Source organism: Sarcophilus harrisii, chromosome 5 (genome assembly GCF_902635505.1).
Source record: "Sarcophilus harrisii chromosome 5, mSarHar1.11, whole genome shotgun sequence".
Taxonomy (NCBI): Eukaryota; Metazoa; Chordata; class Mammalia; order Dasyuromorphia; family Dasyuridae; genus Sarcophilus; species Sarcophilus harrisii.
Genome location: NC_045430.1, coordinates 168,178,149 through 168,204,565, shown reverse-complemented (window position 1 = coordinate 168,204,565; position 26,417 = coordinate 168,178,149). Strand labels below are relative to the sequence as shown.

The 26,417-nt window shown below is 33.5% G+C and overlaps 1 protein-coding gene across 2 annotated transcripts in view; it reads right to left on the bottom strand.

Annotated features, from left to right (window-relative positions):
• Nucleotides 1-26,417, bottom strand: part of CPED1 (cadherin like and PC-esterase domain containing 1) — a 384,623-nt gene that overhangs the window by 212,142 nt on the left and 146,064 nt on the right. For both annotated transcript variants that reach the window (XR_004229645.1, XM_023504833.2), the window contains exons 8-9: nucleotides 3,092-3,234; nucleotides 1,396-1,468 (exon numbers count right to left, since the gene is read on the bottom strand). Coding sequence is in view for 1 of the 2 variants with exons in the window: in XM_023504833.2 (XP_023360601.1) it covers nucleotides 1,396-1,468; nucleotides 3,092-3,234 (216 nt within the window). In the remaining variant the exon portion in view is untranslated. The remainder of the gene's footprint in view (nucleotides 1-1,395; nucleotides 1,469-3,091; nucleotides 3,235-26,417) is intronic.

Below are 26,417 nucleotides of genomic sequence, written 5' to 3'. Positions count from 1 at the left end.
CCGCCAGTTTTGAATATTTGGGTCAACATGTGTTGTGCATTCCTTCCCCTCCGACCTCCTCAAAATCATAGACTCCACTCAGACAAAGCCAATGAATTGTCCTAATTTCCTATTTTTAAAAATAATTCCTAAGAGCTGTTTTAGAATGACACGAGAAAAAGAAAAAAAAAAAAAAAGCAACTAATTAGGTGGAAGAATAAAAAGACTATTATTAGAGTAGATAATATTGGCATCAAAGTACAAATCGCATGTGTTTCCTACTAGGAAAATTAAATTACAAAAAAGCTCAAAGCTATTCAGTGAAACTGTATAGGCCAAAATTAATTAATTTAAATGTAAATAGTTACTTAATAAGCTTGGATGTTACACTTATGTTCAGTGTTAAGTTTTGTTTTTTCTTAAATACTTAACTCTTTTAAATATATAGGTCAACTCAAAAAAAAAAGCTTCAGTTTAAGAAGATTGAAGCAGCTGTGATTATGTTAACCCACACTGCAACAAATGGATTGGATTATCTGCTATTTTTGATTAAGAATGCTACTGTTCTTCATTAATTCAGACTCTATAGAAATCCATTTTTATAAATAGCAGGTAAGAATAGTTAAGAAACAAAGCCATTTCTCTAGGTTTACTGAAATTGATCTTAGAGAATATTTTCTGAGTAGAAATTATTATCTAAAAAGTCACCCAAGTTTTCTTAATTGCTAACACCAAAAACTTTTTCTTAGTTGTCACTTTTTCTTCCTTCTGGACTCTACTGTTCAGTGGAATTTGTGGCACTTCTGGTTCTCATCTTACCAGCCCGAGTTTTCCTTCTTGCTATTTATTTATTCATTATTATTAACATTCTTTAGAGGCTACATAGAATTGTTGATAGATTTCTGAATTTGGAATCAGGGAGACCTTGGTTTAAACTCCAGTATCTAATAACTATGTGATCTTAAGCAAGTCTCTTTACATTTTGGGGCCTCAATTTTATCAGCTGTAAAATAAGAGAATTGGGCATGCTTAATTTTAAGATCAACTTCCAGATCTGAATCTATGAATCATGACTATAAGTATTATACTTCTCTGTGTATATACCATTCCTCTGATGCCCATTCCTATAGAATTTAGGTTTTATACATATAAATAAGAGTATCCCAGTGCTTTGTACATAGTAGCCTAATACATAGTATATAGCCTAATAAGTGTTCATTGAAAAAAATGAATACATGAATCTAGTATTGCTATGCCTATGCTACAAAAGAACTAAATCATTAAAGATTTTGCTAAATAAGACTAAAGTAGATACTATACAACATTTGTCATAAATTCAAGCTAGACACGCATACAAAATCTTAAAGACAAAATCATTAGTCATGAAATAAAATATTCTGCTTTTAACATTCTTACCTGAAGAACTAATGGGTTCAAAGAGCTGCTATACTCAATATCAAATGTTAAAAGTTGAAAGCATAAACTGCACCTGAAATAAAAATATGAAATGACATGAAAAATCTTCCTTGTTCACTATTTTGACTTTTTTGGGTATCCTATTAAAAGTAATTATAACCAACTGATTATAGTTATTTTAGGTAAATTAATAAAGGGAAAGAGGGAATTGATTCAATAATATATAATGATAAAGTTTAATTTAGATTTTAAAATTGTTTTGACCAGCAGAATCAGTTGATCTGAAAATTCATGGCTTTCCATGGATCCAACAGTAGAAACCATTTTGTAAAACTGATTAAAGAGAAGCTAGAAATGTGTCCAACTTCTTTATCTGGGAAATATCAGACTTTCACGATATCATATCCTAAAGATTAAATAGATAGATAGATTCCTCTAATAATGACATAAAATATTGACCTTAATTGACTATTCCTTTCATTATTTTTCATTTAACATTTCCCAAGAAAGACAATTTTGGTTGGAATTTAAAGCATATCATACTTGGTTGCAAAGGAGTTAAAGATACTGGATTTTATAAGTACAATTTTAATGCATATTTTGCTTAATTAAATATATCCAGAGTGAAAATATTTTCTTTTTAAAAATCAAAGCTCAATATACTTGCAAATTATGTTTTTTAACTTAAAGAGGGCAAAATTAAAACAAAAATTCTATGATGTTATTTGTTCAATTTATTTTCATAATTTTTGAATATCCTTTAAGATATTTGATGAAATATATTATGTAAGATAAATGTAAATAATATACATATAAATATAAATGCAAATATACTATGTAAGTACAATTACAATAGGCTGTTGCAATATCATAGAATTTAAAAATTGAAGGTAATACTTCTAGACTATCTCTACTACAACACACACTTTTAGTAAATCAACTATCTCCTGAAACAGCCCATTTCACTTTGTAGTTGCTAGATGCTGTTCCTTTCATTAAGCCTAAATTTGCTTTTCTGAAACTTCTACCTATTGCTCCTTGTCCTTTTATTAAACATTTTTCAAAGAACTATGTACTTTTTAATAATGGAAGGAAACAATCATTTATTAAGCACTTACTATGTGCCAGGCACTGTGCTAAGTGCTTTACAAATATTGTTTTATTTGATTCTCAGAACAACCATGGGAGGTAAGTGTTATTATAGTCCTCTTTTTAAAGATAAAGAAACTGAGGCAGGCAGTGATTAAGTGACTTAGAATCACACAGATAGTAGATGTCAATGCTGGATTTGAATTTAGGACTTCTTGACACCAGGTACAGTATTCTATCCATTGTGGTACCTAGCTACATAATTATGCTGTATAATTCTACTCAGGTGCATTTTCTATAAAAGTCAATTTGGGGATAATTTTTGTTTTGTTTTGTTCAGAGCTATAACTTAATGATTTCTATACCTGGGGCAATGAATGGGGTAAAGTAAAGGGAGGGGAAAACTCATATGGGAAGAAAATGTCTGAGATGAGGCTGCTGCCATGGCAACTACTGTGAGCTTAGAGTGGACAAGGCAGGAAGCATCCCCAGGAAAAGGGAGCCAGTTAGCCAGGAAAGCAGAGATCTCAGGTTTGTCCCTCTGAATAGCCTATCCTGATGCAAAAACTCATCCTAATGAAGGGCCTTGTTTTGTTCAGTTATTTACCTTTTGGTGGTCTTTGGTCCCAGTGTAGATGTTTCACTGAATGCTTCGGCTGCCAGCAGAAGTTTACTTATAGCTTCCTTCATATTATCAAAGGCCTGAAGAGGAGAACTGACCCCAAGGAATGTCTCAAAAAATGTTTGCAACTGTGAACAAAGGAATAGATTCATTTGTTGAAATTGACCTCTCAAAACATTTTTCAACATCACTTTAAAGGTGACCATTGGTAGCATTCCTCTAGAAATTAAGCTTTCTTCTTCAACAAATATATAAAAAACTTGTAAAAAAAATAAAGTAAATCAACATCTCATTTGTCTTTCTAATATGTATTTTGATTTATACTGCATTAAGTTTGCAATATTCTGTGTGATTATTTCTTAAAAAGTCCCAGGAATATGGCAAAAAATGTCAAGCTGTTTAATTTTCTCTTAATTTGTCTACCATAGTTATAGTCTCATTTTACTGCATCTAATCACATAAACATCACTACTAAATATTTCAAGATAAAATTAACTTGAGAGCAAAGTAATATTTTTTTTAAAAATAAAATAACACTGTTCACTCAATTTTCTATTATAGGCTTAAACACTTAAAGTCAAATCTCTTGCCTCTTTTTTTTGGAACTATGTTTAGCCACCAATCAACAAGTAGACAGAAATAATTAGATAAAATTCCTGTTTACTTTCTACAAAATAAGAAAAGTTTAAATTTGTACCTTTTCTTTTTCTACAAAAGACTTGAAAATGTCTATATGTATAATCACAAACTACTTTTTCCCTTACTGAAACCTTTTAAAAAAAAACATATATGATGATCTTTTCCGAACATTCAACCTTAAGTCTCAAGTCTATATGTTTGAGAAATAAAAATGCAAAATCCCTATATAAAATTTCTCTGATTAAACACAATATAACAAAGGTGAGTAAGAAAAATCTTTCCTAGGTATAGGTGGTAAGAAACCTACTAACTTTTTTCAGGAAAAACAAATTAAATCCCTCATGCCTGCATAATACTGCATGTCTCTTTCCTTTGATAACAACAGACAAGGCTAACGTTGCCAGAAGGAAACAGTAAATGTGAAGTGTGTCTTTAATTCACACAAAACAAAATTTGCCCCAAGACAAGCAAGCACTGCATTCCTAAGCTATCACCAGCTAAAACATAGAAACCTAATGAGATGTGAACTTTATTAGTAGATGTCAACTAGCATTCTTTTCCTTCTCCCTTTCAAACTCCAACTTTACTAAAGAAAAATAATACACTAAGTGGCCAAATGAGAAATAATTAAATACTAACTTTAGAAATTTCAACATTTTCAATTGCTACATACCACATTTCACTTTGGTATTTAAAAATCATTATTACAACAATTTAATGCTGTTAATGTGTTACAACATTTAGTCATTTAAATATTTTCACAATATTTATAAAACTAAAGTTGAATAGTCTTGGGTTGAAATAAAGACATATATAGCATATGACTATACAGTTTCACTTTAATTAAGTGCCTAAAATATATAGGCTTAATATGTGTAAGACTCTATTCTAAGCACCAGGGAGAAATAAATGAAAAGTAATACAGTCTCTACATTTAAGGAGCTTAAAATCTATTAGTAGGGAGAATAAGACATACATAAATTAGCTTAATGAAAGTAGAATATAAGAAGAGCGAAGAAAGGATTTATACAAAATATACATTAAAGAAGGAAGAGATTGCTTTCATATGGGGAAATCAGCTATACCTTTATGGAAGCAATGGATTTCGAATAAGAGTCACCTGAACTGGGCCTTGATGGAAAAGAAGTATTTTAGCAAGTGGAAATATGGGAGAAGATAATTTCAGTCAAAAAGGACCCAATGAATTAGTCAAGAATTAGTCAATATAAAGTATCTATATGTCAGAGGCATTGGGTTAGGTACTGGTCCAAAAAGTAGTGATTAAAGGCCATCAACTAAAGTAAAATATCTTTGTGTAATGGGGGATACATCTCTGGTTTTATACCATTTGATATTTTCATAAGTGACTCAATTACAGGTATAAAAAGTATATTTATCAATTTTTCAACTAACACAATACTGGGAAGAATTCTTAAACACTGGGTTATAGTCAGGCTTCAAAGTCCCAGAGTCAAGGTTCAAAGAAGTTGATAAAAGTTAGAGTGATAGATTGAATAAATAGAATAGTTTAAGTATCAGATCATAGAATCACTGGTTCTCTGGGTCAGAAGAGAGCACTAATGCCACATAATCAAATCTATTCCAAAATAATTACAACATGCTAGACAAATTGTCATCTAGCCTTAAAGATTTTTACTAAGGTGTAAACATTATTTTCCAAGATAAACCATTCTACTCTCAGATAAGAATTATTATGAAGCCTAATGTCAAATTTAATTCTGCCTCTTTGAAACTTCTATCCATCCTTCTAGTTCCTCTATCTAGAACAAATCTTTTCTTTTTTCCATAAGACAATCTTTAAATAAATGATGGCAGCTATCACAACATTCCTAAATAGTTTCTTTTCTAGGTTAAGAATCTTCAGTTCCCTCAACTGATTCTCACATAAACAATGTGAAAATTCTTTACTACTTGGTTGCTCTCCTTCAAATACTCTTTAGCTTCTCATTATCTTTTCTAAACTGTAGTGCTTAAATATGGAAATAATATTCCCAATGTGGTCTGGCTAGGCTGGAGTACAATGGCACTATCACTATCCTAGCTCTGGACACCATGCTTTTTTTCATTTAATCTGAGACTACACTAGCCTTTTTGGCACACTTTTAACTCATATTGAGCTTGCACACCAATAAAATTTTCCCAAATCTTTTCCAGATAAACAACTATCTAGCCACAGTTGTTTCATCTTTTACTAGTGAAGTTCATTTTTCAAAAAATCCAAGTGGAGAACTTTACATGTTTCCATATTGTTTTATTATGTTTGGTTTAACTCAGTGTGTTAGTGTGTCAGAATCTTTTTAGATTCTCACTTTCTCACCTAACATGTTATGCATTCCTTCTAGCTCTTAGTTATTTGCACAATTGATTAGTATGGTATCTTTGCTCTTTGACAGAGATGTTGCTAAAATTGTTAAATTGAGCAAAGCCAAGCACAGATCTCTGGGGTACTTCACTAGAGATTCCTCTCCAGTTGAAATTGAATCTGTTTTAGATACAGACATTTTCCATGCTCTTAATCCACCTAACTAGGTCACATTGCCCATAACAGCAAATTCCTCTGATTTATCAGTCTAGAAACGCTGTCAGAAAAGAAAGAGTTTAGGCTGGAATGATCTACTCTTGATGAGATCATGTTGGATCTTTTGTAGATGTTCATTAACCATACCTTTAATAATAATTCCTGGATTCTGCAAGAACTCAAAGTCCAAATGACTAACCTATAGTTTTCAGTATCTTTTATCTACTCTTTTTGGAAATTGGATCAACACTGGCCTCTTTCCAATCTTGAAGTTCTTCCATTTGAATGACCTCTAAGATTATTAAAGATTCTGGCTCAGAAAACTCATGTTCCAGGTCTTTTCAGAACCCGGGGGAATAGTTCATCTTGGTCTAGTGATTTTAACTTATGGTCCAAGATCATTCAAAGATTCTGGTTCAGAAAGCACAAATTCAGATCTTTCAGAACTCTGGAGAATTGTTCATCTTGGTCTGATAAGTTTAACTCATCAAGGGCAGTCGGGCACTTTCTTATTTCTATCTACTAATCTTAGATATTATCTTCATGTTATCCGTGTATATGTGTGTTCATAAGTGTGTGTGGATGTTTGTGCATGTGTGTGTGTGTGTGTGTGTGTGTGTGTGTGTGAGTGTATGTGTGTTTTCAGGTCCTCATCTTTGCCAGGGGAAAAAAAACCTAACATAATAGGAAACTGTTCTTTCTTTGAAATCCTGCTCCTTCTATTTTTCCTATTCCAGTATAGATTACAATTCCTCACTTTTTTGTCTTAAATTTTCCTTTTATCTGTCAGTTTACTTTAAACCAGCACAGTTGGCCCTATTCCTTTGGGAATATGCCAAGCTTCTGTATTCATTCTCTTTTACCTATTCTTGCTTCTATATTCTGCACATCTCCTTAAAACTCTGTTAAGAATTACTTAGTATACTCACATCATTTTAATCAACTCCATTTTTTTATTTCTCATCAGAATTGTTTTTCTGTCTTGCAGCTTTCCTATCCTTATTCCATTCCTTGATTTTCTCATATGCATATTTTTAAAATCTGCAATGATACCCTTTTACCTATCTGGTTTCTTTTGAATAATGTGATAGTATATTCCCCATTCTTGAAGATATTTGAGCAGAAGCCAGTGGACCACTCACCAGGAATATAATAGAAAAGATTCAGATGTGAGTAGGGCCAGCAGATCTCTGAAGTCCCTTACAACTTAGAAATCCTGGTACTATACAGAAGTAGGAAAGTGAGCTAGAAGGAATGTATAACATGTTAGGTGAGAAAGTGAGGATCTAAAAAGATTAGGTAGTCTGATTTAAGTAGAATGTCAAATGTGTAAAAAAGATTGGAAAAGTAACTTGGAGACAGGTTGTTGAGGGCCTTAATTGCCAAGGTAAGAACATTATTTTTACCCAGCTTGTGAAGCTTTGAAATAGAGGAGTGACATGTTGAGACCTATGCACTATCATTTTGACAGTTGTAGAAGGCTTGGATTTGAAAGCAGAAAGAATGGTAGTAAAAAGATCAGCTAAGACACTATTACAATAGTATAAAGAGGCAAGAATGAGAGCCTAAATCGTAATGATAGCAGTGCAAGTGGAGAGGAAAGGACAGATGTAAGAAAATTTGTGGAGGTGGAATTAACAGGACTTGGAAAATGATTGCATATAGCGGGTAGTTTATTTCTGAGTTTTAGGGCCATATGTCTTAATTACAAATGTCAGCACAACAGAGTGTTGGCTGAACATAGATCCCTGCTGTGAAATTGTGGAAATAAAAAAACACTTATAAATTCAAGGAAATATTCACTTTTCATGGTTCCTACTGATTTTAATTAAGGAATAGATCTTGAAATTAAGACATAATTAGCTTTGAAAGAAAGGAACAGGAAAAGAGACTAAGAATGGGTAAGAAGACATGATCTAAAGCATTTTATTCCCTCAAAAATAGAACGGAACTAAAGCTAATCAGAGAATTGGAATGCTTTTCTCCTCATCTCTGCATCAGTGCAAGAACTGTTGAGGAATGGGTTGGCATAAAAAGCTGGGATCAGAATCAGGAAACAAGGGTTTATGAGTCAACAGTTGCCAATATATAAACTAAAGATATAAAAAAGAAGAGGAAAATTGTCCTCAATAGTAAAATTCAAAAAGAATCTGCTTTTCTAATTTTATATTAGATTAGCTCTTTTTCACTTAAGTTTCTATATGCTGTCTGGCACATAGTAGCTATTTAATAAATGTCTGTAGATTAACTCAATTACTTCTGTCTATGGACTTTCCAAAAAGGGGTCAGGAAAAACTTCCTGTAGAAGGTAGGATTTTCTGCTCAGGTTTGGAAGAAGCTAGAAATGCCTCAAGTTAGAGATAAGGAGGGAAAGCATTCCAGACATAGGGGACAGTCTGTGAAAATGCCTAGAGTCAGGCAACGGAATGTCTTGAGTAAGGGAGAACAGGAAGGTCAGAGTCACTTGATTGTAAAGTATGTGAGTAATTATAAGATATAAGAAGAATAGAAAGGTAGTTGGATGAGGGGAATTGGGGAAAATTTTGAAAGGTTTGAAAATTTTTTTTAAAATGGACTTATATTTGACCCGGCAGGAGACAGGGAGTCACTGAGTTTATTGAGTAGAGAAGGGGTGGGGGAAGACAACATAGTTAGACTTCTACTTTTGGAAAATTACTTTAACTACTGGAGTGGAGGATTGACTGGAGAGAACTGTGGCAGGGAGACCACAATTGTAGCAGGGTGAGTGATCTTGTCCAGACATGGGGTGATGAAGTCTGCACCAAGGTGGTTATAGTGTTGGAGAAAGATAAGAGATATATATGAGAGATGCTAAAACAAAGGTAAAAAATAGCAGGCCTTAGCAACAATTTGATAATGTATGTGGGGGGTAAAGATATAGTAAGGAGTCAAGGATAATAGTTAAGATGTCACTAAAGATGACTGATAGAAAAGTGTTGCTCTTGATAGTAATATAGAGGTTTGGAAGTAGGGGGAGGGGAAGAACTTTTTTTTTTGATATGTTGAGTACAGAATGCCTAGAGAATATCTAATTCCTGATGTCCAATAAGCAATTGGAGATGCAAAATTGGAGGTCATCAGAGAGAGTAGGGCTAGAGTAGACTTAAGAATCATCAGCAGAAAGATGATAATTAAATCTATGATTGCTCATGGCAACACCAAATGAAATAGCATAAATGGTGAAGGCAGTCTAGGATGGAGCACTGTGGGACATCTACTATTAAGAGTTGGGACCTGAATGAAGATCTAATAAAGGAGACTGAGAAAGAAGGCTCAGTTAGATTGTTGGATAACAAGGAGAAAAGTGTTGCAGAAACCTAGAAAAAATATAGTATCAAGAAAAATCAGGTGATCAATAATGTCACAGGATGCATAAAGGTCAAGAAAAATGAGGTTTAATAAAAGGATATTAAATTTGACAATTAGGAGATGATTAGTAATTTTGAAGAAAAAATTTAGGTTGAATGATGTGGTTAGAAGTCAGACTGGAAAAAGTCAAAACTGAGAGGAAAGGAAGTGGAAGCACCTATTATAATTGTCCTCAATGAGGTTAGGAAAGATTTGGGATAATAACTAGTAGGAATAAAAGAATAAGGGAGAATTTTTTTTCAAGATGGGGAGATATTGGTATATTTATGGGCAACAGGGAGCTGTAATTAGACAGGGAGAGACTGAAGATGAGTGAGAGTAGTGATAGAGGAGCAATATGTTGGAGAAGACAAAATAGAATGGGATCACTTGTGTATTTAAAGGAGTTGATATTAGCAAGAAGAAGGACCATTTATTGCAAAACAACGGAGAAAGGTAGAAAGCATCTGGGTAATTTAAGATGAGGAAGAAGGGTGAAGGAGCTCAGTGTGAGGTTTTGTTCAGTAAAATTGTGGGACAAAATTGTTAGGAGAAAGGGGATTCATAGAAGTTTAAAAAAGAATGAAAAATTAGAAGAGCCATCATAGTGGATAGGACAGTGAATTAATTAGGGAGGTGTTAAAGGATTTTCTTGAAGTAATGAGGACCCAATTGAGCTGGTCAACTTATAGTATGTTTTTTCTTTACCTTCATTCAGTGGCAGTAGTGCAAAAGTGAAAGCAGCAGATGGTGGTAGGTTGCTTAAAGTATCCTGTTTGGCCTACATACATGTTTAGGTTCTTTGACCAGACCCAAAACTAAAGGCTTAGATTTAAGGAATGAGCTTCTTATTTCTAGTCATATGAAAAGATGCTCCAAGTCATTATTAATCAGAGAAATGCAAATTAAGACAACTCTAAGATACCACTACACACCTGTCAGATTGGCTAAGATGACAGGAAAAAATAATGATGATTGTTGGAGGATGCGGGAAAACTGGGACATTGATGCATTGTTGGTGGAGTTGTGAACGAATCCAACCATTTTGGAGAGTAGTTTGGAACTATGCTCAAAAAGTTATCAAACTGTGCATACCCTTTGATCCAGCAGTGTTACTACTGGGATTATATCCCAAAGAGATTATAAAGAAGGGAAAGGGACCTGTATGTGCACGAATGTTTGTGGCAGCCCTTTTTGTAGTGGCTAAAAACTGGAAACTGAATGGATGTCCATCAGTTGGAGAATGGCTGAATAAATTGTGGTATATGAATATTATGGAATATTACTGTTCTGTAAGAAATGACCAACAGGATGATTTCAGAAAGGCCTGGAGAGACTTACACGAACTGATGCTGAGTGAAATGAGCAGGACCAGGAGATCATTATATACTTCAACAACAATACTATATGATGACCAGTTCTGATGGACCTGGCCATCCTCAGCAACGAGATCAACCAAATCATTTCCAATGGAGCAGTAATGAACTGAACCAGCTATGCCCAGAGAAAGAACTCTGGGAGATGACTAAAAAACCATTACATTGAATTCCCAATCCCTATATTTATGCCCACCTGCATTTTTGATTTCCTTCACAGGCTAATTGTACAATATTTCAGAATCTGATTCTTTTTGTACAGCAAAATAACGTTTTGGTCATGTATACTTATTGTGTATCTAATTTATATTTTAATATATTTAACATCTACTGGTCATCCTGTCATCTGGGGGAGGGGGTCGGGGGGTAAGAGGTGAAAAATTGGAACAAGAGGTTTGGCAATTGTTAATGCTGTAAAGTTACCCATGCATATAACCTGTAAATAAAAGGCTATTAAATAAAAAAAAAGAAAAAAGAAAAATGAAAAAGAAAAAGAAAAAAAAAGGAATGAGCTTCTTTTTCCATGCCTAGTTGGTGAATGACTGTTTAGAGAAACTATTCAGAAGATGTGATATAGAATAATGGAAAGACAAGCTATAAACTCCTTGAGGTCAGAGACTTTTTTGCTTACTTTGTTTTTGTCTTTCTTTGTATTTCCATTGTGTGGTATAGTTCATGGCACACAATAAGCATTAACAAATGCTTGCTGACTTGACTTGGAACGGAGGAAATCTAAGTTTTAATGTCTCCTCTAAGAACTATCTATGTAATTTTAGAGAAATCATTGTATTTTTCTGGTTCCCAGTTTTCTCATATGGGAATTTCTCAAATTGGACTAAAGTATCTCTAAGATTCCCATTAGCTCTCCATAGCTATGATCCCATGGCATTTCTTAATTTATCTGTTTAACAATACAAAAGCCTCTATCATTGTATCACTGTGACACTGTCTTGTTTCATTTAACTCATTATGATTTCAACAAAAGTTTTGTTATTTAGCATAATTAGTCTTGCAAGTTGGAAATGTTCTCTACATTTCTGAAATCATGGCTTAGAACACTTTTTTTTAAAGGAATTTCTGAATTCAAGAACAAATAATGGAAAGAGATCAGAACTAACTGATTTTTTACAAAGGCAGCTTGCTTGGTATAGAAGCAAAGGATTATGGATTCAAATCCTGTCTTTACTGGTTTTACCAATATAATTGTAGGCAAACCATATGATCTGGGTCTTAAATTCCCCATCTGTAATAAGTAAGAGTTAGATTAGATAACCTCTGATGTTTATTTTTAGTTCTAAATCTATAACCCTGGAAGAAGAAAGAATTTTAAAATGACTCGAGATTCTCATGTGCCCCATTCCATGATATCTAATACTTTTTTATTCATTATAATAAAACTAGACATTCTTAAGGAGATAGGTGCTTCAGAAGCAAGGCAAACATAAATAAAAGTAGATCTTAAAACATTTTAATGTGACATTTTTTTTTTTTACAAATTGTTTATCATCCATCTTCAATGGAAAGTTGCAACACAACGCTAATACAAAATGAATTCAGTCCTTCAACCACAGAAAATGTGCATGAAAGATAATGGTCATAAAATTGGGGAATCAAACTGTCAGCATTTATTTATCTCCATATATTTAAAGGAATAACCTGGTAAGATTTGGAACTTTTATAACATCTACCTAGTCAGATAATTTTATCTTAAATATATATATATATATATACTACTTATTATAATACTAATGTACATTTAGAATGTTAATATAAATTATATCATACATATATTCATACATGCATGTATGTATTATATATGTATATATATACTTGAATGTGTATATGTATTTGGTCTAGACCTAAACTTGAGATTTCATCAGGTACAGAAGCCCTGAATGTGTACAGTCTCCCTCTAATGATGCAGATGGGAAATTCACATGTAACTTGTAGTCTTTGAGAATTATTGGTACACTAAGAGGTTAAGCAACTTACTGGTATATGTCAGAGATGAGACTTGAATCCAGGACTTCTTGTCTCCAAGGCTAGCTCCCTATATACTAAGCCATACTATTTCTCACAACATACATGTGTGAACATTATATACATAAGAATAAGTAAGTACAGATTAAAAGAAAAATGTAGGAGATTTATATAAGACAAATCTAGATAAGGCAATTTTCAAAAACTTAAGTCATCTCCTTGATCTATGACATAATATCTCAGAGAAAATTATATAATTATTACTGTAGAAGAACATGATTTTCTTATTTATAACAATGTGTTCACATATTGCTTTCAATTTTCAAAAGATGGCAGATAAAAAGATTTCTAGTGTTTTGGAAGATACTTGAAAAAAGGGCATTGTTACTGGCATTGATTTTTGAAAAGGAGTATTTTAATTTAATAGAAAACATTTAGCAACTAAAGCCATAACAAAAACATTCAGAGGAAAGGAAATAATTTTATCAAAGAAACTTTTTAAATCAAATTTCTGATTTGAAGTGTAACTGGCAAAAAACAAACAAAAAATAATAGACGTTCACCATCTTAATTATGTGTAAAGTTGATTAGAATGGAAGCTTACTAAAGTTCACTAAAATTTGTTTATATTTCACTCTGCAAGAGATAAAAATTTTATCTTAGGAGAATAAAGAATAATATTGACACTGGAGATGAGTTTGCAAAAGCTTTTCATAGACACATTCAATCCAGCAACCATATTCCCAAGAGTTAACTAGTTATCGTTTGATTGAAAACTCAAAAATGAGGGTTACAGTAGAATCATTCATAAAATGATTTTTCAGAATCAGATGTGGCTTAACCACCTATGAAACTTTATAACACTGGGAATATCAAAATGTTTCCTTATTACCATAGTTGGTATTTTATTACTTAATTACTTCTTAAATTAGATTCAATGACCATGCTATGTCCTGCACCTACTTGGAACAGCTTCCTGCCCAAAGATGAGGGATGAGGAGGAGATGATATAATCTCCCCTTTGTAAAATTCTTGGCAAATATCATAAAGATATAAATCTTATAAAGTCCCTTATAAAAGCTGTTATAAATAATAAAGGTAAATTCAAAGCTCTCTTCTAAACATGATTTATAAGACAAAATTAAAACCAAATTTATGTTTCAGAAATGTGCGTGATATAAAGATAAAGTAAAGAGGACACACAGTAATGCCTATGTTTTAAATATATAAAGTCTACTTAATGACTGACTGAACATTGCATGCAGTGGTTTAAAAAATCCATAAAATTAGCTAATTCTTTCATTTAATTAAACTGTCAGGCACTTCCCTAGAATAGATCAAATATGATTTCTGGCTGAACTGTCTTATTTGAATGAATTAGTGAATGCTACAACAATAGTTTCTCTAATGGTTCCATGCAAACATAGCCATGGTATCATTAAATTCTTTGAATGGGAAAATGACACAAGATTTCTATGCTGTCCAATATTGCTCGTGGTAATTGTCTTTTCTGAAAGTTGTCCAGCTTCAAATGTGAAAAGAAGATTCATTTCAATTTCCTGGCATTTGATGCAAGATAATATTGTGAATGATGGTCTCTAAGGCCTACTTCAGATTTACAATTTTGGGCAGGGAGGAAGTAAAGGCTAGGAGTAGGGTGGGTGAAGGAGGAACAGAAGGAACATATGCCTGTAGGTTTGCAAATATGAGTGAAGTGTTTCCACATGCAAGTCTGGAATAGTATATTCAATTAGGAGAGGACTGTAGCCATGGGCTTGTGAATCAAGGCATGGGCTGTACATTAGAAGACCTCCAAAGCAGATCTGCTACAAGACCTGCCTATCTGAGGTTGCTTCTAGCACTTCAAAGGGGGAAAGAAGCTAATAAGCTTCCCAGACATATTGAGAGATGTTATTTAGTAGAGTACCAGAGAAAAATTCTAGACAGGAAGGTTTATTGAGCAAAGGAAGAAAAACTGCTTAGTTCAATAATTGCATGCATGAATATACTTTTCCTTTCAGACAACTATAATAACACCTAATACTTTTCTAATTTACAGAGCACTTTTATATACATGAACTCACTGAAACCTTAAAGTAACTCTGAGACCAGTGTCTTACAGATGAAGAAACTGGGGATATGAAAGATTAAGTGGTAAGTGGTACCCAGATCATTGGTAAATGACAAAACCAGCTCTGGAGCCTAAATCTTCCGGCTTGAAGGTTTCCCACTATACCATGCTGCCTTACCTTGTAATGTATAGAATTTACCATTAGATATGTGGTGGCGCTACATTCAGTAATATAGGGACTCTCTGAAATGCAGTTGACTTATTGATTACCAGAGTATGATAGACAAGGGACCAAAATTGTTAATATTCTCAAATAAATGCCCTTCTCACACTTCTAAAATCTCATACTTCTAAAATATTAATCCAACACACTTGAATACTCATGTAGTATGCATAATTGCCTTTTGTAAAAATTAAGAAAATTTCTTTGCAACCCAAGTCAAATTGCATGGATTAAGACTGGGTTTCTTTTTAAGCCAAATTATATAAGAATATAAGTATTCTTACCATTTGTTTTAGCTCATGGATAATTGACTTCCTTTAGGGTAAGCCATTGAAAAAACTGAATTAATTGACTAAACCAATTAGAATGCTTTCCCCTATTTCTGGCATTAGATCAAAAACTCCACTTATTTAAATAAGCTTTACATTTCAGTAGCATGGATCTTCACTCACTTGTACTCCCCTCAGAAACTTAAGCTTTTGAACCATTTATTAAACTTTCAGAATTCAGAGAACATATTTGTTATGATTAAGTCAAATAATTCAAAATACAAAATTTTCACATGTGCATCCTAATGAGTTGATCACAAGTACAATATAATACACATAGAGCTGAGAATGGTATAAAAGTTCAATTATTTACTTGGGATGGCAGGACCTCCATCTTATCATTCTTAGTCTTTTCCTTAAATGGATATATAATCTTTATTATCCATTCTGGAACTGATCAGAGAAATACTAAGGAATTGGGAAATACAACAGGAAAGAATAAAAATTGAAGTTGTAAAGATTTTATCACTGATATTGTATGTATATGCCAACTTATTTTCCCTATCCAGATACCATTCTTATTTCAGAACACATTATTTCTATTATGGTGAAACATGGACTTTCTGTAGCAGTCACCAATAAATTAAATTCTGACAGCTCTTCTTAGAACTTTTCCAACAATAATCTCACTTATTAAATGTCATGTGGAGAAAATATATCTGAATGGAAATCATTCTTCATCAAGCCTATGTAAAACTTTTGAAAATATGGATACATTTGGGGAAGACTACCCAATTTATAATGTGTAAATCCCCAAATCAGCATGAAAGTAATAAAGGAGATCATGATTTTAAATTGGTTATACCTTGACTCTTTATGCAAGAGGACTTATTTTTGTATGCCCAATTAGGTCTTGTGATCAGTCACTGAAATGGAAGAAAAATTTACACTTCATAAAAAAGGGTTTTGTTTACATCATGAATAAATAAATAAATTTATCAATTTAGTTTATTCCTTGTTATTATGGTGAAAAAATCTTATCATTTCATAAAAGTTTATTATCATTTTCTAGAATTTTTCTTGTATCTTTTATATAGTATCTGACAGAGGCTGAACCAAAACATTATTCTTTACATGAGATGCTATATTTTAAGGTAATGCATGCTTAATTGTTGTTATACACATTTCAAAAATTTAAACAATATTCTAATCAAATGGATGTTTTATTCCTAAATTCAATCTTCACACATGATGATTGCTGACAAAATTTTAGTGGATATCACTCTGAGTTGTTGACTAACCCAAAGACTAAATTTCCATAGCTTGCTCCTGGAAAAGCATGTAGATTAAATGTATCAACTACAATTCCAAATATTGCTTGAGGAAATATAGAATATGAAAAATTCAACTCTAGGAAAAAAGATACCTATCAAGATTTAAGTTCTGACATGACTCCTCTGTATTACATTTTTCTGCATTGTGTTTTTTCTGCTGTCACAATTTATCCTCTTCAGAGCTGGTTATGAATTTCCTCCTGTTCTCATTAACATTTTCCTTGGCATTCTTTTCTAATTCTCTTCTCTATCTCTCTTTCTTTCTTTTTCTTTTTTTATTTTGAGTCTGTTCTTTCCTGGTTCCTTTCCTCTAACTCTTATACAATCCTGGCTACTTAGGTCTTTCTAAAAGAAATCATTTGCTTTATGTAACAAGTAATCCAAGAACCTTCCCCCCCTTCAAAGTGAATTCTACTTTTCAGCTCTCTCTTCCAGTTCTAAGTCTTTCTGATATCCAAACCTCTGACTAGAAATACTCTCTCTAAGATATCAAATGACCTTTATCTACAAATTGTACAGTTTTCTTTGTAATATTATTCTCTTCAAAGATCTTTCACATTTATTTCTAACTCCTGGTGTGTTTTTTTCTAATTAGGGAATATTTTCTGTGGCTCCCTTTTTTTCTCTTTCAAAATCCACTCCACTCCAACCTACTATGAACATAAGCAAAACATGTTTTTTTTCTCTCTCTCTTCTGTAATGAGATCATAGATTTATAGTTGAAAGAGAATTTAGTTCTCATAAAGACAACTAGTGGTGCAGTGGATAGAGTGCCGAGTCTGGATTCAGAAAGACCTGAGTTCAAATCCAACTCTAAACATATTTACTGGCTTTATGATCATGAGCAAAGTCACTTAGTCTCTCTCTACCTCAGTTCCCTCAACTGTATGGTGAGGATAATAGCAGTATGTACCTCAGAGAATTATTATAAAAATAAGAAATTTATGTTTAAAAAGAGCACAGCACAATGATTATCCCTAATACATGCTATAAAAAATATTTATTCTCTTCCTTTCGTACAGTACAACCCCCCCAAAAAAAATTTACAGTTGAAAAAATTGAGGCTCAGAGAAGGGAAGTCATTTGCCCAAAGACATACAAGTACTATAGTAAGAAGATCTGAGAAGCAATCAAAAATATTCTGACTCCATATTTAATCATCTTTCTGCCACACTCTTTTTACATTCATTCTTTCAATGAAATAATTTGGTCATTAGTGATTTCTAATTTTGGCCACATCTTCATTTACTTGGATGTTCCATAAACACTGATTCCTTTCCATGATGGAACACAATCATGGACCTCAACATTGTGGTTACTTACTAAATATTGTTTCATAAAGAAACCATGTTTTAAAATAGGTATTGTTTTAAAAATGAAAACCCATCCCAGATTTAAGTTCATTTAGTCCCCTTTTTCCTACTTCAGCTGAATTTATGAACAAAAATACTTCTGCCCATGGAAGAGAAAGAAGTTCAGCAATATACTTTCTCCCTCCATTTCAGGTCATACAGAAGTGATCCTATTTCTTTCAGGGTAATCCTCTGCATTACAATGATCTGGGCAGCATTTATGTAAAGAGATATTGCTTATTATCCCAGCTAGAATTTAGTATTGACTTGCCTCAAAACCTATACTACACTACACTATACCACAATAATCTTTATTTGAACCATTGTGGTTTTTGACCTGACTCAAGAATGACTTCCCAACTCAAGAGTGACTTCTAACACTCTTTTGGAAAAAATGATCCTTCTTTCTCTAATTCTATTCTTTCCCCCCTTTTTTTTTCTTTCCCAAACTATCCTATCCTATCCTATCCTATCCTATCCTATCCTATCCTATCCTATCCTATCCTATCCTATCCTATCCTATCCTAACCTATTCTATCCTATCCTAATCTTATCCTATCCTATCCCATCCTATCCCATTCTATTCCATTGTATATTATCCTAGAATTATTTATTAAGGACTTACTATGTGCAGTAAGATAAAATAGAAGACATGGGGGGTAAGCTAAAAGTCAGAATGATGTATGTTTAACTCCTTTTTGTGAGACATATTGACTATATGACCCTGGGCAAATCACTTAATCCCAATATACCTTAAGGCAAATGTTACAGTGTAAATTGGCAAGTACAAACAGTTGTTTCCTATTTATACAGATAGAGAGAGCTTTCTTACCAGGAACTCTGTATACCAATGATTTCAGAGACCCAGACAAAACATAAAATAAAATATTATATGCTATACTATGTTAAATACTAGATACACAGAAATAAAAAGTAAAACTGGTCTCAAGGAGTAACACTCTACAAAGGGAAAATAGCATGTGCATAGATAAATGGGTTAAATTTGGGTTTTAGGAGTATCAGCAGGGTAACTATGTGAAAGGATTGGATAATTCTTGAAAGAGTTGAGGCAGAGAGATCATTTAGGAGTCTTGTATAATAGTCCGGGTGAGAATTGATGAGGGCCCTGAAAAAAGGGGGGAAAAGGGGGGGGAAAGGGGGATGATTTTTATGAGGGGACATATTTGAGAAATAATTATGGATGTAGAATTTGCAAGAATTATTGGATAGAGACTGGATTAGTATGGGACAGGTGAGAGTAAATAGTCAAAGATAGTTGTGAAGTTGGGAAACTAAGTGATTGGAACTTTGACAGTACTAGGGAAGTTAAGAAAAGATTTAAGGAGAATAAAATGTTCAGTTTGAAACATTGGATAATGAGGTAGAGATGTGCAACAAAAGTTTGCAGTGTGGCACTGGGGCTCAGAAAAAAGATGAAGGCTATGTGTATGGATATGGTAATCATGTGTGCAAAGGTGATAATGCATCATCAAAAGAGGAAGTATAGAAAGAAAAAAAAATGGTATAGGACACTGTAGAACAGAGCCCTAGGGTTTACTCATAGCAACTGATGCTGATGGTTCATGAAATAAGACAGAGAGAAGGAATCACCTAGTCAATTAAGAAGAGAAATAAAAAAGGAGTGTCACAAAAATTCCAAGAGAATACAGGAAGACACAATATGATCAACAGTTTCGAATGGTGCAAAGAATTTCAGAAGAAAGAAAACTTAGAAAAGTCTTCCTGATCATAGGAATTATCTCTCTCTCTCTCTCTCTCTCTCTCTCTCTCTCTCTCTCTCTCTCTCTCTCTCTCTTTCTTTCTTTTCTCTCTTAGTGTATGTGTGTGTTTCAAACATTTTTGGATTTTAAAAATCAGTAAGCTTTTTTTTTAATTCTCCTGAATTGAGGAGATCTTGAGAAAAGTTTTCTAAAGCTATGTTACTTCAATAAAATCTAGATTTATTAATCATTTTATCTCTGCTAATAAGCTAAGACCTACAGATAATCTGCAAACAAAAATTTCTTTGCCACCCACCCCATCCTGGGGAGCCCAGATTTTAAGTGAAAAATCAGTAAATTTCCTTGGGTTGTCTTGCCAAGATTATAAGAACTCAATTTTTTAAAAATAGCAATTTCTAAAAAAAATAACAACCAAAAAACCATAGGGGAAGCTAGGTGGTACAATGGATAGAGTGGCAATCCTGAAGTTAGGAAGGCTCATCCCCCTGAGTTCAAATACCCTTGGACACTTACTAGTTATGTGACCATAGGCATGTCATTTAACCCTGTTTCCTTTGGTCTTCTCTTCTCTAAAATGAGCCAGAGAAGGAAATAGCAAATCTCCTCAATATCTTTGTCAAGAAAACATCAAATGGGGTCATGAAGAATCAGACACAACTGAAAAATGACTGCACAACAAACAACAACAAAAAGTGTATGATCAGTCAGACATATCATTTAGGAGTAACTTGACCTAGATGTAACTTAACAGTCTAAGAAATCAAGCTACAACAAAAGAAAAGAAATAGCTTCAGAAAACAACTAGTGGACATTCTTCTAGTAGAGCCATTGAAAATACTGGCAAAATGATGGCAAGGTAAGCAAAGGATGGCCTGAAACCCAGCAAAATAATCTTTGGATGCCACTTAGGAAAATATACTCTAGGTATTTAGGGGGAAAGTAAAATTCCGAGACATCTCGAAGCCAATATTATATTAATGAAGGGACAAGAATTTGCCTTTAATGATTGCATGAGCAGTTTCCTGAAGAAATAATCTTTTAAATAAATTTTGTAGGGAAGAGAAGCATTTTTCTCAATTGAGGAGCCCCACATCTAGAAATAAGACTAAAGGACAAGCTCTAGATGAGATGAGAAAGTCTAGCAGTCAACCAGAATCTATCTTGGACTAAGATATTAGAGCATGAACTAGAATTTAACCTGGATAAAATTATGATCAGTTGAAAATGAGACAAGACTTAAAAACAGGAAGTTCAGTCATGAATAAGGGATAGCTAAAAAGGGTCAAGGATTAGGCTTAACTTTGTTCACATCAGCCTAGAAGACAAGAAGTAAACTTAAAAATTTTTATAATTTTAATAGGATTTTAGTGTAAGAAGACCTCCCTCCTTTCCTTCTTTCCTTCCTCCCTTCCTCCTTCCCTCCCTCCCTCCCTTCCTTCCTCCTTCCTTCCCTTCCCTCTTCCTTCCCTTCCTTCCTTCTTCCCTTTCTTCCTCCTTCCCTCCCTTCCTTCTTTCCTTTCTTCCTCTTTCCCTTCCTTCCTCCCTTCCTTCCTCCTTTCCTTCCTTCCTTCACTCCCTCCCTTCCTTCCTTCTTTTCTTCTTTCCTTCCTCCCTCCCTTCCTTCCCTCCTTCCTTCCCTCCCTCTCTCCCTCCCTTCCTCCTTCTCTCTTCCAGGAACATAATACATATGCAACACTTGTTTCTGGTTTCACTGTTCCAATATGTAATGGTATTGACAGGTTGGGTTCCCAAGTACAGCCTACTGCACGATTCTAAGAGCAACCCTGAAGGATTAAAGTTCATTATATTTCCACTTCCAGGAATAAAGGGGAAATATATATATTTCCTTCTACAGCGAGTTATGTATAGCAAAGGACCAAGAAATGGAGAAGGAATGAAGACAGAGAGGAGGACTTTAGGGGCAGCCATAGAACAAAGCTCTGTGCTCTAATAGTAGAAGCATTTTACTGCCAGAAAATTTATTGAGGTATCTATGTGAAGTTCTTATTTTAAAAATTCTCTACAGAAAAAGTGCCCACTAAATTATTAGGATAAAAAAGAAAGATCACCAGTAATTATAGTCTCAGGATTTTTTATCCCTATGTACAGGCTTCCTAAGGATAACAAAAAACCCGGCTAATCATTATCATTCTTTCTGGTTTACATTTGAGATTCAATTTGATATTTGCTTATAGCTTTGTCTAAAAGGATGTCATCAAGCCACTATTCATTATTTTCCAATCACTTTTCTTTTCACATTTAACAATAACTCCTTGGGAACATGAAAGTAAAATATACTTCCTTATCAAAACGTTTTTCTTTCCTGACTTCTGGGTGGAGAGCAATGATTTCATTTTCTGTGATTGGAATATATATTCCACATGCAGAAGAGCTGTATTTCAAGTGTACTTCTTAGGAGTCTGGAAATTGTGTCTGTTCAAATCTGGAACATTCCTTTGGAATGGTGTTTTTCAAACTAGGGGATTCATATTGAGGGGGGAGAGGTTTAATGGAAAAAACAGACGGGGACACTTTCCCCATCTACAGTCACATTTATAGAGCTTTTTAAGGGGCTCATTAGGACTTCACAAAAATCCTGTATAAGGTACCCTTGTTAGATCAGTCTACAAGCATTCATGAAGCACCTATTATATGCAGGGAACTGATGAATGCTGTCCTGCTCTTATTCTGATCTTAGAGATGTGGAAAAAGGCTCAGAAGGATTAAACCATTTGTCTAGGGTCATACCATTAGTATTTGTAGAGTTGTGAACCTAGTCTTACTGAATCCTAAGCCAGGACGCTATTCAATATATTATCTTTCCTCCACAGAAGTAGCTTATTTGTTCTGCCTTCCATTTCCTCCTCTCCCAAAGCTGATATAATTATTATAAGGTTATTAGTATGATTAATTAATGTTGAGCAACCTCAATGAGACAACATATATTTAAAATGTTAATAAAATAGAAAGATGAAGTAATAAAGGAGGATTGGAAACAGATTTCTTTTTTTTTTTTTTTTTGAAGGTAATAGTGTGGGATAATACACCAAGAGCTGGCCTGGGAATCAAAAATTCAGATCCTACTTCTGAGATACATCAGTTAGGTTATCTTAAATGAGTCATTTAATTTCTCAAGCTTCCCAAGCAATCCAGAAAATATGCTGATTTGCATTGGCAGAGGGAGTTTTCTCACTATGATGATTTCCTATACAGATGAAATCACAAGTCCCATATTTATATGTCTAAATTAAGCTATAGATATTCCCAGTACATAGATTTTTTTTAATATATGTGCATGTCAATTTAAAAAAATTCAGGTTGGAGAGATTGTATGAGACCTATGTATGAGATTGTATGATTGTATGTAGAGACCTATAAACAATTATTTAATAAATTAATTTTTTAAAAGTAAATAATTAGTCTTTTTCTATATTTTGTATTCTAAGAATTTTGTATGCCAGTTTTTAAAAAATGAAATACACCTGTATGTTGAAATCATCTCTCATCTAGAAAGACACACTCATCTACAAGATCCTGTGAAAAATCTGTTTTCTGCAACTACCTCAACACTTCTTGCTTCTTAATGCTAAAGAACTATTGAGACTTCGGTTAGAGAAATAAATGTTGACTTGCAGTTTTCAAGCATAGCACTGGGTCACTCATATCTTCCGGAAATCAAGCTTTGTTTTCCAGCTCCAAGAATACAGGTTGATATCAGATTCTGTTGTCAGATTGAAATTGAGTATTGGAGTACCTGATCAAGAGATTCAGGGAGAAAATGAGCTGGGCTTGAAAGCAAAGTTAAGAAAAAAAGGAGATGCACACTTCTTCAGTAACAAAATACATGAATAATAACATTGCCTTCAGAAAAAAAATAGCTTCAGAAATTGGCAAATTTTCATACGAAAATTTTATGAGAAACTCAATTTCAGCTACAATGAAGAATTACCACCATGCAATGTCCCACTTTAGCAATGGGGTTTCTACCACAGGATGGATTGCTAGATTAGATTACAAAATAAATATTTATACTCTGTGAAAGAAAGGTCAAAGATTTGGCTTCAGTGAATAGTTGTATTCATTTCAAAACTGTGCTTATGATTCAATAACTAAGATGACCACTTGGGGGCAATACTGTAATTTCTTTGCTTTTTCATGTAACAAGGAAATGATCACTATTTACACACACACACACACACACACACACACACACACAATCACATGAAAGAATTGTTTGAATTTGCAACATTTTTATGTATGAACTAAGAAATAGCTGCATTTCATTTAAAATGTACAATGCATATAGAAAATATTAGAGCTTTTTTTTTTCTCCTCAGAAGAAACAAAAGAACCTATCTTTCCTTTGACACAAAAATATTCTACCAAGTTAACATATGTGCTTTGGTGTTCTACACACAAAAAACAGAGAGGAGATTGTTATTAATTCTAACAGTAATGAGCATTTAATAAGCAATATAATTTGCTGGGGGAAATAATTTCAGTGTACAATGAAGATGAAAGATTATATGTCACCTGTCTTTTGTTTTATATCCTCAGTCTGTCATCAACTTGGCTTTTAAAGGAATGTTGCTGAGGAACATTTACTGCCTTTTCTTCCATCATCATGGCTTTGTATTCATATGTTAAAAGAAATTATTTTTATTAAGAGAACACTTTGCAACATTTCTATGAGGTAGATACAATTCCATACCAAAAGAAACACGGTTGTTCAAGGCAGGATAGGTTGTTCTTCAAGTAGGGTTGGATGGAAATAATGCCAAATCTATATCAACTCTATTACTAACTTTTTCTCTCCCAATCAATGAAGAAATACCATTTAATAGTTTTTCACATATCCTTTTCATATATTAGTCATACTCAAAGCTACATGTCTCTAGAAATGCAAAAGGGTTGGCCAATAATATGGCATTATCATTAGCTATGGTTCACCCTCTTTTCATGCTTGGGGACTTGAACATACATACGAATATACTTGAATAATTCAGCAAGTTGTTCAAACTCCTCAGATATCAGGATTTACATTTTCATTGTATCTAAGTCACCTAAAAGGACTGGCCATAGCTTAGATCTCATTGTCTTGACTCTTCTATGTCACTTCCACAATCTTGAATTCTGCAGTTCTCCCTGACAGCAAGCCCCTGTTCTATTATATCTTTCTTCCTCACTCCTCTTAAGCTTCTCATTCCTCTCCAATCCATCCAGCTGACAAATTGAGATTCCTAAAACACAAGTCTGACCATGTTGTTGCAATTGCTTTAAGTTGCTTAGTCATGTCCAACTGTCTATCCTCATTTAGGGTTTTCATAGAAAAGATACTGGATTGGTTTGCTATTTCCTCTTATTTTACAGATGAGGAAACTGAGGCAAACAGAGTTAAGTGACTTGCCCAGTCTAGCACTCATTTCATTATATCATGTCATAGTTTATCTCATTATATATCATATCTTATCCCTAATAAATATCTGAGGCCAGAAATATGAGTCTTCCTGAATTCAGGCCCAGCATTTTTTTTTCTAAAAAGCATTTATTAAGCATTTAGTATGTATTGTGTACTGTGATAATAGCTTCCTAATTAATCTGTTTGCTTCTAGTCTTTCTTTCTCTAGTGAAGTCTTCATATAACTGACAAAATAGCCTAAACAAGTTTGAGAATGACCAAATCTTCAATGGTTCCCTATTGCCTCTATAATAAAGTAAAATCTTCTCATCTTGAAATATTGTGCCCTGCAGCCCTCTTTTGTAGTGGCCAGAAACTGGAACCTGAGTGGATGCCCATAAATTGGATAATAGCTGAATAAATTGTGGTACATGAATATTATTGTTCCATAAGAATGACCAATAGGATGATTTCAGAAAGGCCTGGAGAAATTTACATGAACTGATGCTGAGTGAAATGAGCTGGACCAGGAGATCATTATATACTTCAACAACAATACTATATGATGATCAATTCTGATGGACGCGGCTCTCTTCAACAATGAGATGAACCAAATCAGTTCCAATAGAGCAGGAATGAACTGAACCAGCTACACCCAGGGAAAGAACTCTGGAGATGACTATGAACCACTACATAGAATTCCCAATCCCTCTTTTTTATCCGCCTGCATTTTTAATTTCCTTCATAAGCTAATTGTACACTATTTCAAAGTCTGATTATTTTTGTACAACAAAATAACTATATGGACATGTATACATATATTGTACTTAACTTATACTTTAACATATTTAACATGTATTGGTCAAGCTGCCATCTGGGGGAGGGTGTGGGGGGAAGGAGGGAAAAGTTGGAACAAAAGGTTTTGCAACTGTCAATGCTGTAAAATTACCCATGCATATAACTTGTAAATAAAAAGCTATAATTTAAAAAAAGAAAGAAAAATTGTGCCCTGCATAAAC